This window comes from Condylura cristata, unplaced genomic scaffold (assembly GCF_000260355.1).
Source record: "Condylura cristata isolate star-nosed mole 26May11 unplaced genomic scaffold, ConCri1.0 scaffold00001, whole genome shotgun sequence".
NCBI lineage: Eukaryota > Metazoa > Chordata > Mammalia > Eulipotyphla > Talpidae > Condylura > Condylura cristata.
In genome coordinates this window covers 2,804,470-2,819,109 of record NW_004567102.1, presented here as the reverse complement: position 1 = coordinate 2,819,109, position 14,640 = coordinate 2,804,470, and the positions used below count along the sequence as shown (strand labels likewise).

The following is a 14,640-nucleotide window of genomic DNA, read 5'->3' as shown; positions in this document are numbered from 1 at the left end:
ATTTATTTTGAATTTTCTTTGGTTCGGGAGTCAGCTCAGACCCCTGCCTGCTTGGTGTGGTGCGCCAATGCCAGGGCACGGTGTGGATTGTTGCCGCAGGAACACCGCTTTGCAGCAGGAACATGATGAGGGACACAGCAGTTGTGGAGCAGGTTTGCAAGGCAAAACTCTGCTGCTTAAGCAGCAGTTCTTGTGCCATTTGTTGAAATCATAGAGGATAGCAAAAGCTGATCATGTGACAGTGGTATGAGGAATGCGATCCAGAGGGTAGGATAGGAATGGGGGACAAAGTTTTACAAGAGACAGGGAAGGACCATTGTGACCACGTGTATGATGTTATCACCAGCAGAATTACCAGAGACCACCACGAAGATAGTCCCGTAATCAGTCATTCCCGGGCCCCTTGGATCTCCATAGGTGGTCAAGGGATGTTCTGTGATTTGTGGATAGAAAATAGGTCACAGTTGCCCATAAGTGGCCAGCTCATAGAGGGCTCATTGTCTACACTGTCACCAGGCAGTGTAGACAATGTGGATAATCCTTGTTTTGTGAGTACAGTACTTGGAGCTCCGGGAGAAGTCCCCTACGTCTAACCTCAAGTCATGGTGCTTCTTGCTGCCTGGGTGTCAGGGGTTGGGTGTCCGTGTTGAGGGCCAGGCAGTGTTGGCATCTGGGCATCTCACTCATACTTCTGCTTCTAGGAGTAGGTTTTCTCTTGCCCTTGGTCTTGTGGTGTGTGTGCCAGTGGTCCTGAGAGAAGCCCATCACTCCATGCAAGCTGAAAAGAGAAGATGCAGAGTCACCCTTTCAACTTCTAAGTCTATGCTTTTCTGTATAGGTGAATTTCATGCAAACAGAAACTTTGATTTTGTGTTAAAATCCATTCAGCCATGGGCCCTCCCTGGTGGTGCAATGGGTTGAAGTGTAGCACTAAGAAGCTAAGGCCACTTCAGCATGAGTTTGATCCCCCCCCTGGAGGTGACCCACATGGCGAGGCAGACCTCTCCTGACCCGCCCGCTGCTCCCCTCAGCAGTGTACTCGTCCATCTGCCTGTTCTGCTCCCCACTCTGTCTCTGGTGAGTCCTCTCACCGCCCCTGCCCCTCTGGCCTGCACCCCAGTTCTATATGCATAAATAAATCAATCTATAAAAAAAAAATCCATTCAGCCACTCTGCATCTCTTGCCTGGTGAGCTCATGCCCTTTACATTTAAGGCAAGTATTATGGTTTAAGTTTTACCATCCTGTTAGGTTTGGGGTTTGGTTTAGGTTTGTCTCATCTCTTCACCTTTTTAGGCTTGTTTTCTTTAGATTTCCTTTGTTGCATGTGTTACCCTACTAGTTTTTGTTTGAGGTTTCTACTGAGGTTAGTAGACGATGGACTATTTGTGTGGCCCACTGGACGGCGGCCTCCTGGCCTGATGGCCTGTTGCTTTCCTCCTCTCTGTGTTAAGTAATTCAGGTGTCTTCTGTCTCCTTGATATCCACTGTTCTGGTTTTGTAAGAACCCCTTTAGGATTTCTTTCATATACAGTTTGGTCTTTTGATTTTTGCTCTTCAGCAAATTCCTCATTCTTCTATATTAATGATTAATCTTGCTGGATAGCGGATTCTGGGCTAGAGGTCTTTTAAAAAACTTTTTGGGAGACTTTTTAAGTACGTTGACTCTTTCCAATCACTTATGCTTATAATGTTTCTGTTGAAAAATCTGCCGATCAGCTGATTGATATTTCCTATAGATTACCCTTTATTCTTCTGATGTTTTTAGTATTCGGTCCTTATTGTTGATTCTTGACAGTTCTATGACTGCTATGTCTTGTTGTCTGTCTGGTGTTATTTTGTTTGGAACTCTCTGTGCCTTTTGGATCACAACTTCTGGTTCATGTCTCAGATAATGGTCTTCAGTGATTCTTTAAATCAGTCTTCTATGTCTTTATCTTCTTCTGGGGTCCCCATGCCACGAGTCGTATTACTTTCTAAGTTGTCCTACAGAGCTCGTACATTGTTTTTATATAATTCTCCTTTCTCTACTTTGTTCTATTATTGTGTTCTCAAGTCCATTAATTCTCTCCATTGCTTTATATGTCTGCTATTAGGGCCCTTATATTAAATATAAGTTGTTCATTTAAGATCAGCTATAGGGTTTCCTTAACTCCATTATTTCTGAATGTAACAACTTCCTATTTTACTATCTTCATTCTGTTGCTACTTTTAGTTTAGTTCCATCAGCATCGCCGTCCAAACTTCCCCTCTGTCATGCACTGCAATTCCACTGAGTCAGGTGTTTTGTTTGGCTGGGCATTTTTGGTTTTTAGATTTTGGCACTTGGACTGTGTTCTCATCTTTTATATGTTGTGTTTGTATTTGTTGCAGTTGTCAGGGCTGGAAATACATATAAGCGAGGACTTGGGCAATGGGCATCAAAGGTGGGGATTTGAAATTTCTGTTGTAAAGTGTTTCTCTGTGCAGGATAGCAAGTGCGTTAGATCTGTCAGCTTGGGGTCAGGGTGGCAAGTGTTTTGGATGTCTCATTTGGGGGTGGTGGGAAAAGTACAGAGATGGGAAATCCATTGAGTTCCACAGTACATATCTATATCCATCTGGTATAATGTTTAAGCTGATGTTACCTTATTGACTTTCTGTCTGGATCCACTGATATAAGTGGGTATTATTACATTGCTCTCTGTTTCTCCTTGTAAGTTTGTTAATATTTGCTGTATATAGGTGCTCCTAGGCTTGGTGCATAAATATTTATAAGCCTTAGATCCTCTTGTTGGATTGATCCCCAGATCATTACTGCATGCCCTTCTTTGACTCACAGTACAGTCTTTGTTTTAAAGTCTATTTTGTCTGGTATTTTGTACTGCTATTCCAGCTTTCTTCTGGTCGCCATTCACATGAAATACCTTTTTCATCTGTTTACTTTCAGTCTATGTATATCTTTACATTTGAAATGAATCTTTTTGACGGAAGCATATAAATGTGTCTTGGTGATTTTTAAAAATCTATTAATTCATCTATTTTTTTGAGAGTCAGGTTCATTTATACTTAATTTTTGATAGGTATGCACTTATTACAATTTTGTTGGTTTTTTTTCTTCTGTTCTTTTGCTCTCTGTGTGGTTTGTGACTTTCATTGGTGTATGCTTGTATTTCTTCCTCATTATCTTTGGTCTATTATAGGTTTTTGCTTTATGGTTACCATGGGTTGATAACAACTTATCAGCTTATGTTTTAAGGCATTCTAAAGCTTTTTATTTTCTCTCCTCCAAGTCTCTTTCTTTTATTGGTGCTTTTAGCCCATTTGGGCTTAGTGTAATTATGTCTATCATTTATTTCTTTTTAGTTTTTTGTTTCCTCTATCACTGTGAAATAGTTGGAAAATTTTTAATTGTTTTTGATTAATAGTGTTTTTAATTTTTCTTTGCATAACTTGTTTAGTATTTGTGATAGGTATTACATAAAGGCATAACTTGCCACAATCCTAGTAAAGTATAAACACATTAATTCTCTTAACATCCCTCTGTCCTCAGCCATTTAAAGGATAATTGTTTTAAATATTATCTCTAAAATTTTTGAACCACATTAGACTGTTTCAAACAGACTTCAAAGCAGATTCTTTAACCATCAAACATAATTTAGAAAACTAGTTTTCTTAACTCATGTTTTTTTAATGTTCATTCATCCTTCCTGACCTTCCAAGTTTTCTTTTTATTACTTCCCTTCCGGTCAGAAACACATTTCATCACTCTTGTAGTGTTGGTCTGCTGGTGATTAGGTCTCTTGGTTTTCCTTCACCTGACAATGTCTTGATTTCTCTTCATTTCTGAAAAGTATCTTCACATGGTATGGGACACTGTACTCAGAGATTTTTCTTTCAGCACCTAAGAAATATGCTAATTCCTTCCTTCCTTCTGAGAAATCTATAGTAGTCATTCAAATTACTATTGCTACAGGTAAGATGCCATTATACTTTTGCTGCTGCGAGAATTCTTTGTCTTTCATTTTTAGAAATTTCATTATTGTGTCTTGGCATGGATTTCCTTTAGTGTAGCTGGTGTAGGGTATGCACAGCTTCTGAAATCTGTAGGGCTGTCTCTTGCCAAATTTGGGGAATTTCCAGCCATTATTTGACTGTACTTTCTCAGGCGCACCCTCTGTGTGAGCTTTCCTTTCCCTCTGGGGCTCCAGTGACACAAAATTTCTATCTTCTGTCATAGTCCTGTAGGTTTCTGAGATGATTCAATTAGCTTTAGTCTATTTTCACTTTCTGTTGTCCAGATTTGGTAACTTCCACTGTCCTTTCAGTCTGTGGATTCTGCCTTTTTTCTGTTGATTCTGCTGTTGACCCCAGCCACTGAGAGTTAACATTGCTAATTGTATTTTCAGGCACAGCTTGTTCCTGCTGGGAGAGGGTGCGAATTTCCCACCAGACCTCCTCTGACATCAGCCCAAGGAGACAGTTGGGAAATGTCACCATCTGGTGAGGATGGTGTAGGCTGCCCCCTCAGCCTCAGCTGGCCTGTCGCAGAGCGGGCTGGTTTCTTTCTGTGGACACTAGTCTGGCGGGAAAAGAGCAGTTGGTGTCTGAAGCTTTGTCTTCTCGGCTGTTCCTCTACTGGTATTTCGACTGGGGAAAACAGCCTTTTGTTTGGGTTTTGTTTGGGTGTTTCTGCCAGGAATTTCCATTGTACTCAAGAACAGGGAAGAGTATGCTTACTTGATCTTCCTGGAAGTAGAAGTTCTAGTTTACGTTTGATAACCATTGTCAAATTGTTCTTTCTTATGTGTAGTGTAAACATTTTTCACTGTTTTTTTTTTAATAATATAGTTCACTTTGTTTTTTTAAGTCATGCTTTTTGCTGTGTAGAAATGTTTGATCTTATAATTGAATGTATTAATATTTTTAAAAAAGAATTAAGTTTTGTAACATGCTTGAAAGAAAGGCCTTTCTCACACCACAATTATAAAAAAAAGTGTCTCCTATTTTCTTCGTTGGGCTTTTATTTTCTACATTTAAATATGTGTGCCATCTGGAATGCCCTCTGGTATAAGTAGGAAGAGACACCCTCTGGCACTGCTCTCCTTCCACAGCCCCTCTATGGTTCTCCTGTGTCTCAGCTTGATTTGTTGGCTATTGTGTTAAAGACTCATTTAGTTGGTAAATGCTTGTTTGTAAATGTTCCTGACACAGACATCCTGAAATAAGAATTCAGAGGGCTGCATGGAGCACTGGGTATTTCAAACTGCCTTTCCCCTGGGGCATTAGTTGATGACCGCTAGTGCTGCACGAGCCACACAGGTTGAACTGCATGACATGCCGAAAGCTCAGCTCGTCTGTCTGCTGGGGTTCAGGTGGCCCTAGAAGCCCTCTAGGTTTAGGAAGCCAGAGCTGATCAGCCAAAGCTGGTGAGACTGTAATTGGGGCTGCCGAGTTCTGTGTCCTCAGCCCGATCCCTGCAGGGATGATCTCTGTCAGCCTACAGTAGTAACTAACGCCTAGCAATAGTAACGCCCAGTAGGAACGCCCAGGACATCAATGATGGGGCTAAACTGCAGAGGACATGGGGAATGTGACAGAACTGGCAAAGAGGAGACTGCATGGAAGAGGCCTCGTGAGTCCACCTCACACCACACTCTAAGACAGTGCTCCTGACTCCACAGCTCTTCCCGCCTGCGGGTATGGAGGACAGGCAGGGGTGGACGGATGCGCCCTCCTTTGCAGTTGCCCCAACTCGTTGCTTTTCCCAGTGTTTCCCTGCTCTCCCTTCTGCTCAGTTCTGTCAGCACGGCCGGCCGTGCCCAGTGTGACTCTCCTCAGGCTCCCAAAGCAGTCAGCACCGCAGTTCTGTGCCGGCTGCATGAAGAGTCTTATGTAAGGCTTTAGTGGCACCAAGTGGATGATGCAGGTGACAGTGTCCCTATATCATTTCCAGAGGCTTTAAGTCCAGACCTTTCTCTTCTGGCTGTTAAGGTTCCTTCCACAAGGAACCTTAGATCCAGATCCAGGGAGCAATGGGGTGTGAGGCTGATAAGCATCTGGGTTTTGGTCCTCTCTCCCACTTGCTGGACAGCTAAGAAAATTAAGTTCCCTATTCTGAGGCTTGTTTTCTTCATAAATACACAGGGTATCAGACTAGATCAGCACTTTTTTTAAAGCCCTTTAAAAAACAGACCCTGGGGCCCTCCCTGGTGGCGCAGTGGGTTAAAGCACAGCACCGAGAAGCTAAAGCCATTGCAGCCCGAGTTCGATCCCCGCCTGCCTCAGAGGTGACCCACATGGGGCGGCAGATCTCTCCTGACCACTCGCTGCTCCCCTCAGCAGTGTACTTCGTCAGTTGGCCTGTTCTGCTGCCCACTCTGTCTCTGGTGAACCCTCTCACTGCCCCGTACCTCTGGCCTGTACCCCAGTTCTGTATACGTCAATAAAAAATAAAAACAAAACCAAAAACAGAGCCTTGGCTCATGAATGGACTCATGGATAACTGCAGTGCTGGGCAGCTTGGCTGAGGCAGGCATGGGACTGGGGGCTCTGAGGACACTTTGAAGTCTTGGATTTAGCTGGCTCCTGGGCCCTCCAGCTGACCATGGGTCGCTATGTGTCTCTCTTTCCTTCTCTATGAATGGAGAGTGCCCTGAAAGATGTAGGGCTAATGCGAAGGTTACCTATAAAGCTTCTCTTGGGCTTGGAATACAGGTTCTTGACCAGTGGTTTGTCAGTGGTGCTTGTGCCTTTCCAAGCCTCCTCCTTGAAATGCCAGCCTGGGGCCCTTCCCTGGTACCCGGCTCTGGGAGCAGCACTCATCCCTCCGCAGCCCCATAGCTCCAGGGCTGTGCTCTGGGTCTCACAGCCGTGCTCTGGCCTGTAGCTACTGTGCATGCCGAAAGCCTAACCTCTGCACTTTACTCCCGCAGTTCTAAATCCCTCTCACTGCCTCATACACAGACGTGCAATAAATATCTGGGCTGACCGACCCAGACCAGTAGGCAGACGAGCGAGAGCTGAACCACAGCCTGGATATGGCCCCATCCTGGTCTTCAGAGAAGATGTTTCTAGGGAGATGACAGTGAGTCACAGGCCCCTGCACCTACACCGGGCCTACTGCTCTGACAAGCCTCGCAGCTTCCTGTGGAGAATCCTAGACTGAGCAGAATTTCCAAAATCATCCCAGCCAGAGCCGGGTATTCACAGCGGACCCAGAGCCAGCGTCCCTTCAGTCCAAAACAACCTGCCAAAAACAATCGAGAAACTTCCCAATTCAAAGATTCCAAAAAGCAGGGCTGGTTTCATGTTGCTTCTCATTTATTAATTCAGTCTGTTCTAAGTTGTACAGTTATGAAAATAACAAAACCACAGCTGGAAGCCCAGGAATATTTACACTCTCTCGTGTAGTGAGGTCAGTCCATGTTGTTGCACAGATTGGTTATGTTTGGTACCACAAGATGTTTGTAATTCAGACAAAATTGAACAGATTAACAAGTATATGTACAGTAAAATAAAGGGGAAGTCATTCAAGTATCAAAATACAGACAACGATTAAATAACATTTTTATTACAATGCAGTCCCAATGCCACATCCTCAGCAACACTTTTGTGACCTGCAGCTGACAGCCCTCTGCAGGTCTGGGCACCTCACAGACAGACCGAGGTCGGACGAGCGCATCTCACGGTCACAGCCATGCTTGCTGCCTGCTTCACCTGAGCTTGTCAAGGAACTCCCCCAGAATCGGACGTAGGGCCCAGGGAGTGCAGAGCGTGGCAGAGGCAGCCTAGCTGCTCAGAGCAGCTGGCAGGCAGGAGAGGGGCCCACTGCGGTGCGGCCGAGCGGCTCCATCACAGTCCAGAAATGCAGTGAAGGGCTCGGAAGCGCAGAAGCAGGGGCTTTCCCCTGGAACCAGTCCCCAGCACCTAACACTCCTCCCTAGGAATGTCACATTCAGAAATGACCCAATCTCAGAAGCCAGCGCCAGAGCAGACTAGCCAAGGCTTTCCAATATGAAAACACCCTGAATAAATAAAGACGATATAGCAGCTTCAAGGGGAGGAAATACCTACACAGGACTTAAAAGACAGCTTGAGGAGCTCTTCGTAGTGTTTCGTTTTCCTTTTGGACCTGCCACCTACCCAGAGCGGCCTGCCTGGAGGGGACCGGCCTTCCTCGGGAGGGAGGGCTCCCGCACCAGCGGCAGCCACCGCAGCACGGCCGGCCCCTGCCCTCGGCTTCCTGGGGGAAGCAGGAAGGGAAGTCAAACTTGCAGTGTGTGGAGGTCCTGGTTTAGTACCAAAAAGCTGGGGGACCGCTGAGGGGAGCTGATGCCCAGGCCCAGCCTCAAGTCAGTGGGAAGCACAGTCCTGCTTTCCATTTTTGGTCAACCAGAGGGGTTGTGAACGTGCCTAAGAGCGTGCTCCCCGCCCCCCGCCGCGCCAGCAGAGAACTTCCATTTACACTCTGTGCTCTTTCAGCCTTGAAAGAGAAGCGCTGCTGAAGGGGCTAGCAGTTGTGCCAGCGATGCAGGAGGAGGCCGCTGAGTCGCTTCTGGGAGGACGTGCTCCTCTCCAGCCTGTTCTCAAGGGGACTAAATGAACAGCTGAGCTGACTGCCCTCATCCCCCCAGGAATTATTAGCCCCTTCATTTCTACTACGCACAGGAGTAAGGACACAACCAAAGTTAAAGCGAAGCAAGTCAGCAGGAGGGTGTAGTTGGCAGCAGGTCGCCAGCCTGAAAGGCCGTGCTGGGGGACAACCTGACGAATGGACACCTTGGTTAGCTGTTTCAATACTTGCAGCCAGGGATGAGCCAGTAGCTGAGAATACAAGTCACACCCATCGGTCAGAGAATCCACGTTGAGTGCTGACCACACAGTCCTGATCAGACAAATCACATCTGGCAGGTAGCCATCATAGCTGACGCACCCATAATGCCCCAAACAAAACTGCTTTTTCGCCTTCTGACTCGGCTCAGGCATCTGGCGTCACCAGCGGCCCTTGGGTCAGGTGGCTGCGGCAGCACCGCACCAGAGAACTCCAGGTGCTGGCTCAGACCTCACGGCACCACAGACTGCTCACTCCTCTCTGTCTGGCCCGCGGAACTTCACATTTGGAAACCCAGAAGAGAGCTGGCAGCCTTAGCTTTTGCTAGTGCCTCTCAGGCCAGGGCGAGCTCAGGAAGCACGGGACGCGATTTCACACGGAACGGCCGTTCCTGAGCACACTCAGCCATCAGTTTTGCCCCTTGGCCTCACCTGCAGGCCACTGCCTTCGCTTCAGTTGACTGGACCACACTCAGATCCCATCCTGAGGACTCCAGGCTGGACTTGCCTGTCTCTTAGCCAACCTCAAGTTCCCGTCCTGTGACCCTTTGGCCATTTGTCTAAAGACTGGCAGTTTAACCTAGAGGTTTGAGCCAAGTGTTTAAAGTTCATCTTATAAAAATGTTTTCTTCTACTAAAAAAAAATGTGTTCTGGACAAGTTATTTCTTGACCCTCTGGAGTTCCACTTTCGTCCGCTAGAGGCCTGGAACGCTTCTCGGCAGCCAGGGTGGGGCTCGCTTTGCAAGACCTGGCGGTGGCTAGCCCAGGCCAGGCGGCCAAGAGGAGGCCTCCAGGCAGAGGCGGGCCTGGGTCTGCAAAGTGCGGTGAGGCGGTGGTGGTGGCAGCGGCGGCCGCGGCAGGAGCCTGTGCTCCCTACGTCTGTGTTTCCGCAGCACGGTGGTTCCTCCGTGGCTCAGCTTGGCAGAAGCAAACACAACGGGGGAGGAGAGCATTAACCACAGCGCCCACACCGGGTGGCAGAAATTGAAAGGAGATTCGGAAGCAGAGAGAAGGTCCCACAGCCTCCCCGGAGCTCCCTCCGTGGCCTGCTGCAGGCACCCACTGCCGTCTCTGGCTCAGCGCGTCCACTCAGGAAGGCACGAGGACAGGGAGGCGAGTAGAAGGACCCGCCCTGTTATCAACTTGGGTTTCAACTCTACGGCAACTGCTGTCACTTACTGGCTTTCTACTGGACTCTGCTATGTCTGCACTGCTGCCTGCTGGGACTGCCACTGTCTGTCTCCTGCCACCTAAGCTCCTCTGCCCACTCTGAGAATCCGGGGCTCCTTCAAAGCCTCCACTCCATCCCAGTTGCTGACCGCTCTGAGGCGACGGCCCACACAGCCTCCCCTCTCAGAGGAGTCAAGCGGCAGAGGGCGGTCGAACAGGAAAGGGACCAGGTGGTGGCTGACTAGTTTCACCCCCCATACTGCGGAGAAGCGTGAGGAAGCTCCTGGAGGACAAAGGAGGTTGCTCAGTCCAGGTCCCTGTCCCGGAGCAGCTCTGTTCCGTGTGGGAAGACCGTGCACCCTGTGACCCGGGCACAGGCCTGCTCCTCGCTACGGGAAGGCCTTCTTCCTCGGGAGCTAGACTCCGGAGCCAGCCTGGTGACTCGCTGGCGAAGACTGAGGAGCCGACCACAGGCACGCCATCCCATTCCTTGCAGTGGGAGGCCCAGTGGGACCAAGAAACCTGCCGAGCGAGGCCAGCCTGCGGCGTTCAGATGCTCAGAGCACAGGCTCTGGAGTCAGACATGTGTCCGAGGGCCCAGGTCTTGGGTCCTGACACAAAGCAGTCTGAGCCTGGTGAAGCCATATCACTGAGGCCAGGGTCTCCCGGGGAGGCGAGCACCTTAGAGCAGAGGAAGAGACAGGGCCGCAGGCAGCTGCGAGCAAGTGCAAGGGGATTCTGGCACCGTATGGTCACAGTGGTTGGTTGTGTCAGGAAAGGTGCAGACAGACAGCTCTTGGCAGCGGCCCCGGCTGCGGCTCAGCGCGGAAGACAGGAAAGGACAGCCCGCAGAGCTGGGCTCAATCAGGGAGCTGTCCCAGGTGCCTTTTGGACTCTGCTTGAAGACGCCCTGACCCCAGGATTCACAGTGCCTGCCTGCTGAGGCTTCTTGGGTGCCAAGGGGCCCTCAGCCCTCTTGGCGTCCACCTCAAAGGCAACTCACCCCCCCTGCCCTCAAAGCTGTCCTCACCCAGGGGGGATTCACAGTGTCCGGTGGTGTTAGTTACAAGCTGTGAGTGTGCAGTGTCTGGAGCTGCCGCCAGGAGAGCAGGCCCAGGGGAGGGGCCTTGGCGTCAGCAGCTGGAAGTAGAGTTGAGAACAGCAGAAAGATCGATCGGATGGCAAGGCACAGTGAGACTAGTGGAGAGAGGGGGTGGGTGGTTAGAAGATAGTGGTCTCATACTTGGTGCTGAGGCTCCGCTTGGAGTCTGGTTTGGGGTCCACAACCCAGGAGACGCTGGCATGGGACTGGGCATCTGGATCTGTATCCGGTGGTTCCAGCTGTCAGGGAAGAAGGACGAAGCGTCACAGGGAAAGCCTTGCACCTGGTCAGGTGATCGCCGCGCCAGCGGTCCTCACCACCCTCCCCGGCCCACCACAGGTCAGCTTGGCTTTTACTGTCCCGAGGAGGGTCTTCACTTTCCTCAGCTAAAGAGCAAGCCCCCTGGGATGGTGTGGGAGGGTCACTTATAGGCTGCCTCAGGGTCTGTTTCCCCAGGTTTCTTGGAGCTGGTGGGTTAAAGGAGTGTGGCCCTGCCTGAGGACTGTACTCTAAGCCCCACACCTGTTCATGGAGGCAGGAGGGGTGTGGCACTTGGAGAGCCCAAGCCTTGGGTCCCTCTGGCAGGGCCAGAGAGCTCGCCCTGAGCGAGACCAGAGGGCACCCCAGACCTCTAGACAGAGGACACACAGCAGAGAAACAGAGGGCTAAGCACAGACAGGATGGTGGGGGGTGGGGACGCAGCTCAGGAGGGAGGAATGTGGCTCGGGCAGAGGGAGAGGCCACTGGAGTCCAGGACGCTCACGGTCACTTCAGGAAGACTGACACACAGACAGCAGAGGTGTAAAGACCTTGACTCCAGGACTAACAGACGGCAGCGGTAGGTAAGAAGGACGATGGGTGGTGCAGGTGTGACAGTGACAACAGCGACTATCAGGGGGCGGCGGCACCTGGGGTGCAGAGCAAAGCAGACACAGACACGGGGGACATTACTGGGGGCTCGCCGGCCAGCCATGCTCTCCGCAGCCCCCAAAGGCCGTGCCCTGGCGGAGCCTGGCGAGGGAGGGAGTGAGGAGCACGGAGCCCGTGTTGGGTCGCTGCCCTCCCGGTGAGGGCCTCGGCCTGGGGCAAGAAGACCCGCCTGTGCTGGCGCCACCCCGCGCCCGGAGCCCTGGGCCCACGTACTGCTGACTTCCTCATGCCGACCCGAGGCTTAGGCACCGGTTTGGAAGATTTCGTTTCAATCATCTCGGCTGCAGAGGCTCCCATGGGCCTGGACTTCTGGGCCTGCAGGGCCAGCTGATAGGCCACCTCGAACGCCTGCCCCAGCGTCAGGATGATCTCATAGGTCAGATTCTGGGGAAAAAGCACAACTGAGCAGGTGGGCCTGAGGAGCCGCCTCCCGCCCCGCGCTCCGGCGCAGGCGTCGCCTGGGCAGGCACCAAGAGCAGTCAATTCTGCTAGCGCTGGCTTTGAAAACGCAAGTCTGTCCTGATGTGACTGTCAGGTTTGGAAACCGTCTGACATAACAGGCTTTTGTTTCTCCACATGTAATTTCTTTGGAAAGAAACCGATACTAAATCAATGCGAACCTGTATGAGTCGACAAGTTGCCCAGGGACGTGCGCAGTGCACTCTGGCCATGCCAGGCCTCGACTTTTCGCTGAGCCCACCCCTGACACGGTCTCTAGGGCTCCCGGCAGTGCTCCCCTCACGCGGTTGTAGGGGCGTGGCACACCCCAGCCAGCTCAGGCCAGGCCAGGCCTGGTCTCTCTCCAGGTGGAGGGTTGGGTTATCGCAGTGTTTATCAGCCACTGGCATTTGTGTCAGGTTTCCATCTATTCTTTGGAGGTGTCACTGGTCAAGTGCTGCCCCACCTCCCCGCACATCCCAGTTTCCCAGCACAGTCTACAGGGCAGTCAGGAGCACAGCGCTGTGTCCAGCAGAACTGACCCACAAGAGTGAACTAAGGCCACGTGCCAGGAAGGAGGACTGGGTGGGTAACTTCACTCTCTCTCCAAAACCACCCCGTGAGGCTGGCAGCTGGTTACACCCCACCCTCCACCCCCAACCCCTTGAAGGAGGTGAGGGGATCACAGCTAGTGAGTGGTGGAGCTGGAGATGGATGCTGGACTCATGCAAACACTGGGGTCCTAGGGCCTAAGGCCTGAACTGTGTCTCGGGCACTGCGGAGACTTGGGAACTAGCTACTACTCTCTCTGGGGGCAGTAGAGACCTGCACAGAATCCACGAGGGCAGCCCCAGCCTACCCTTTGGGCACGTGTGACAGCGCCCCTCAGCTCAATGGCCTCAGGGTGGGACGCTAGGGGGAGAAATCCCGCTGTCATGCAGGCACCCCTGCCCCCAAGACGGAGAAGAAGCCATTTCAGGTAGACTGCCTAGCTGGAGGCCTGAGGAATCGGGGCAGTGGGTGACAAGCAGCTTGGAGGAGACAAAGGCTCTGGCTTATCTAATATACACTCGAAAGTCTCTGTCCAGCTGGACAGGCCACTTCCCTGCACTCTGGCCTCAGGTCTCCACACATGAACCAACACTGCAAATCAGTGGCCAGGACAGGAGCCACACGGCTTTGCACTGAAACCGGCTCGGCGCCGCAGGGTCAACCTACCACGTCTACTGTGCTGAACACGTGGCAATAGTGGTGGCTGGTCTGCAGGTCCTTGGTGATGTAGGCGAAGGTACAGAGGTCCTCTGGGTCTTGGGCTGCACAGGAAATGTTGCGGATCTCGTGCTCTGCGATGATGTTCTGCCAGGAAAAGCAAGGTCTGGAACCCCAGGCTCCCCGAGGCCTAGCCATGTCCTGTCAGCCTCACCACCTTTTTGTCCCTGCCCAGGGCATTAGCCAGACACCAGGCTCCATTTGTAAGGCTGGGGCGGTGCCCAGCTTAGGTTCAGGTCTGCATCACCCCCCCGCAGCAGCTGGGAGAAGTAGGTTTCACATCCAACCAGCAGCTTGTGCGTCCCTCTGTCCACGGGGCGGGGCTGAGTGGGGTGGGGGGTGGGGGGCTCAGGAGAGTGAGTTCTTGAGTGCAGGCACAGAAACTGCTCACTAAGGGATCATATCACTAAAGGTTTGAGGGCCATGGCATCATGTTGAAGAGGAGCAGGCAGCGCCAGCTCGCCAGGGGCTGCGTAGGTGGGAGAAAACACTCGATGGGTGCTGGGAAGCAGCTGGGGCCATGCCAAGGAGACACCCAGCTGGAAGGAGTGAGGGACTGAGAGGGAGAGCCCTCCCCCACCGCCAACAGGCCTGTGAGCAGCACACCTTGTTGGAGGCATCGATGAACTTGACACCTTTGTATGTGATGGACAGGATGATGGTGGGGATCTTCTTCATGTGCTCGGTAGATTTCTACAGGAAACAAGGGTGGCATCATGAACACCCCTTGTCGGAGCTAGTCCCTTGGTTACTGAAGTCGCCAGCCTTCCCTTGTCCTTACAGTGTATATAGGCCCAAGGGGCTGTAGTGGTGCCACCTGCCACTGTCTGCCCGCACCCTCCACTTCACCCCCCCAGATGACCTACCCTCATCTTGGCACAAGCATCCTGTGTGGATTCTGTCCCACGCAGATCTTTGAT

The 14,640-nt window shown here is 51.2% G+C and overlaps 1 protein-coding gene across 2 annotated transcripts in view; it reads right to left on the bottom strand.

The window, feature by feature from the left end:
* Positions 1 to 7,280: 7,280 nt before the first annotated feature.
* ANKS1A (ankyrin repeat and sterile alpha motif domain containing 1A) overlaps positions 7,281 to 14,640 on the bottom strand; it is a 175,416-nt gene continuing 168,056 nt past the window's right edge. Inside the window, exons 19-24 of one of the 2 annotated variants that reach the window (XM_012721321.1) lie at positions 14,587 to 14,640; positions 14,327 to 14,413; positions 13,670 to 13,807; positions 12,227 to 12,397; positions 11,893 to 11,991; positions 7,281 to 11,322 (exon numbers count right to left, since the gene is read on the bottom strand). The exon at positions 14,587 to 14,640 is cut by the window's right edge and continues 27 nt beyond it. In XM_012721321.1, coding sequence (XP_012576775.1) covers positions 11,203 to 11,322; positions 11,893 to 11,991; positions 12,227 to 12,397; positions 13,670 to 13,807; positions 14,327 to 14,413; positions 14,587 to 14,640 — 669 coding nt within the window. In that variant the 3' untranslated portion in view covers positions 7,281 to 11,202. The remainder of the gene's footprint in view (positions 11,323 to 11,892; positions 11,992 to 12,226; positions 12,398 to 13,669; positions 13,808 to 14,326; positions 14,414 to 14,586) is intronic. The other variant, XM_004673408.2, reaches the window with a different exon arrangement.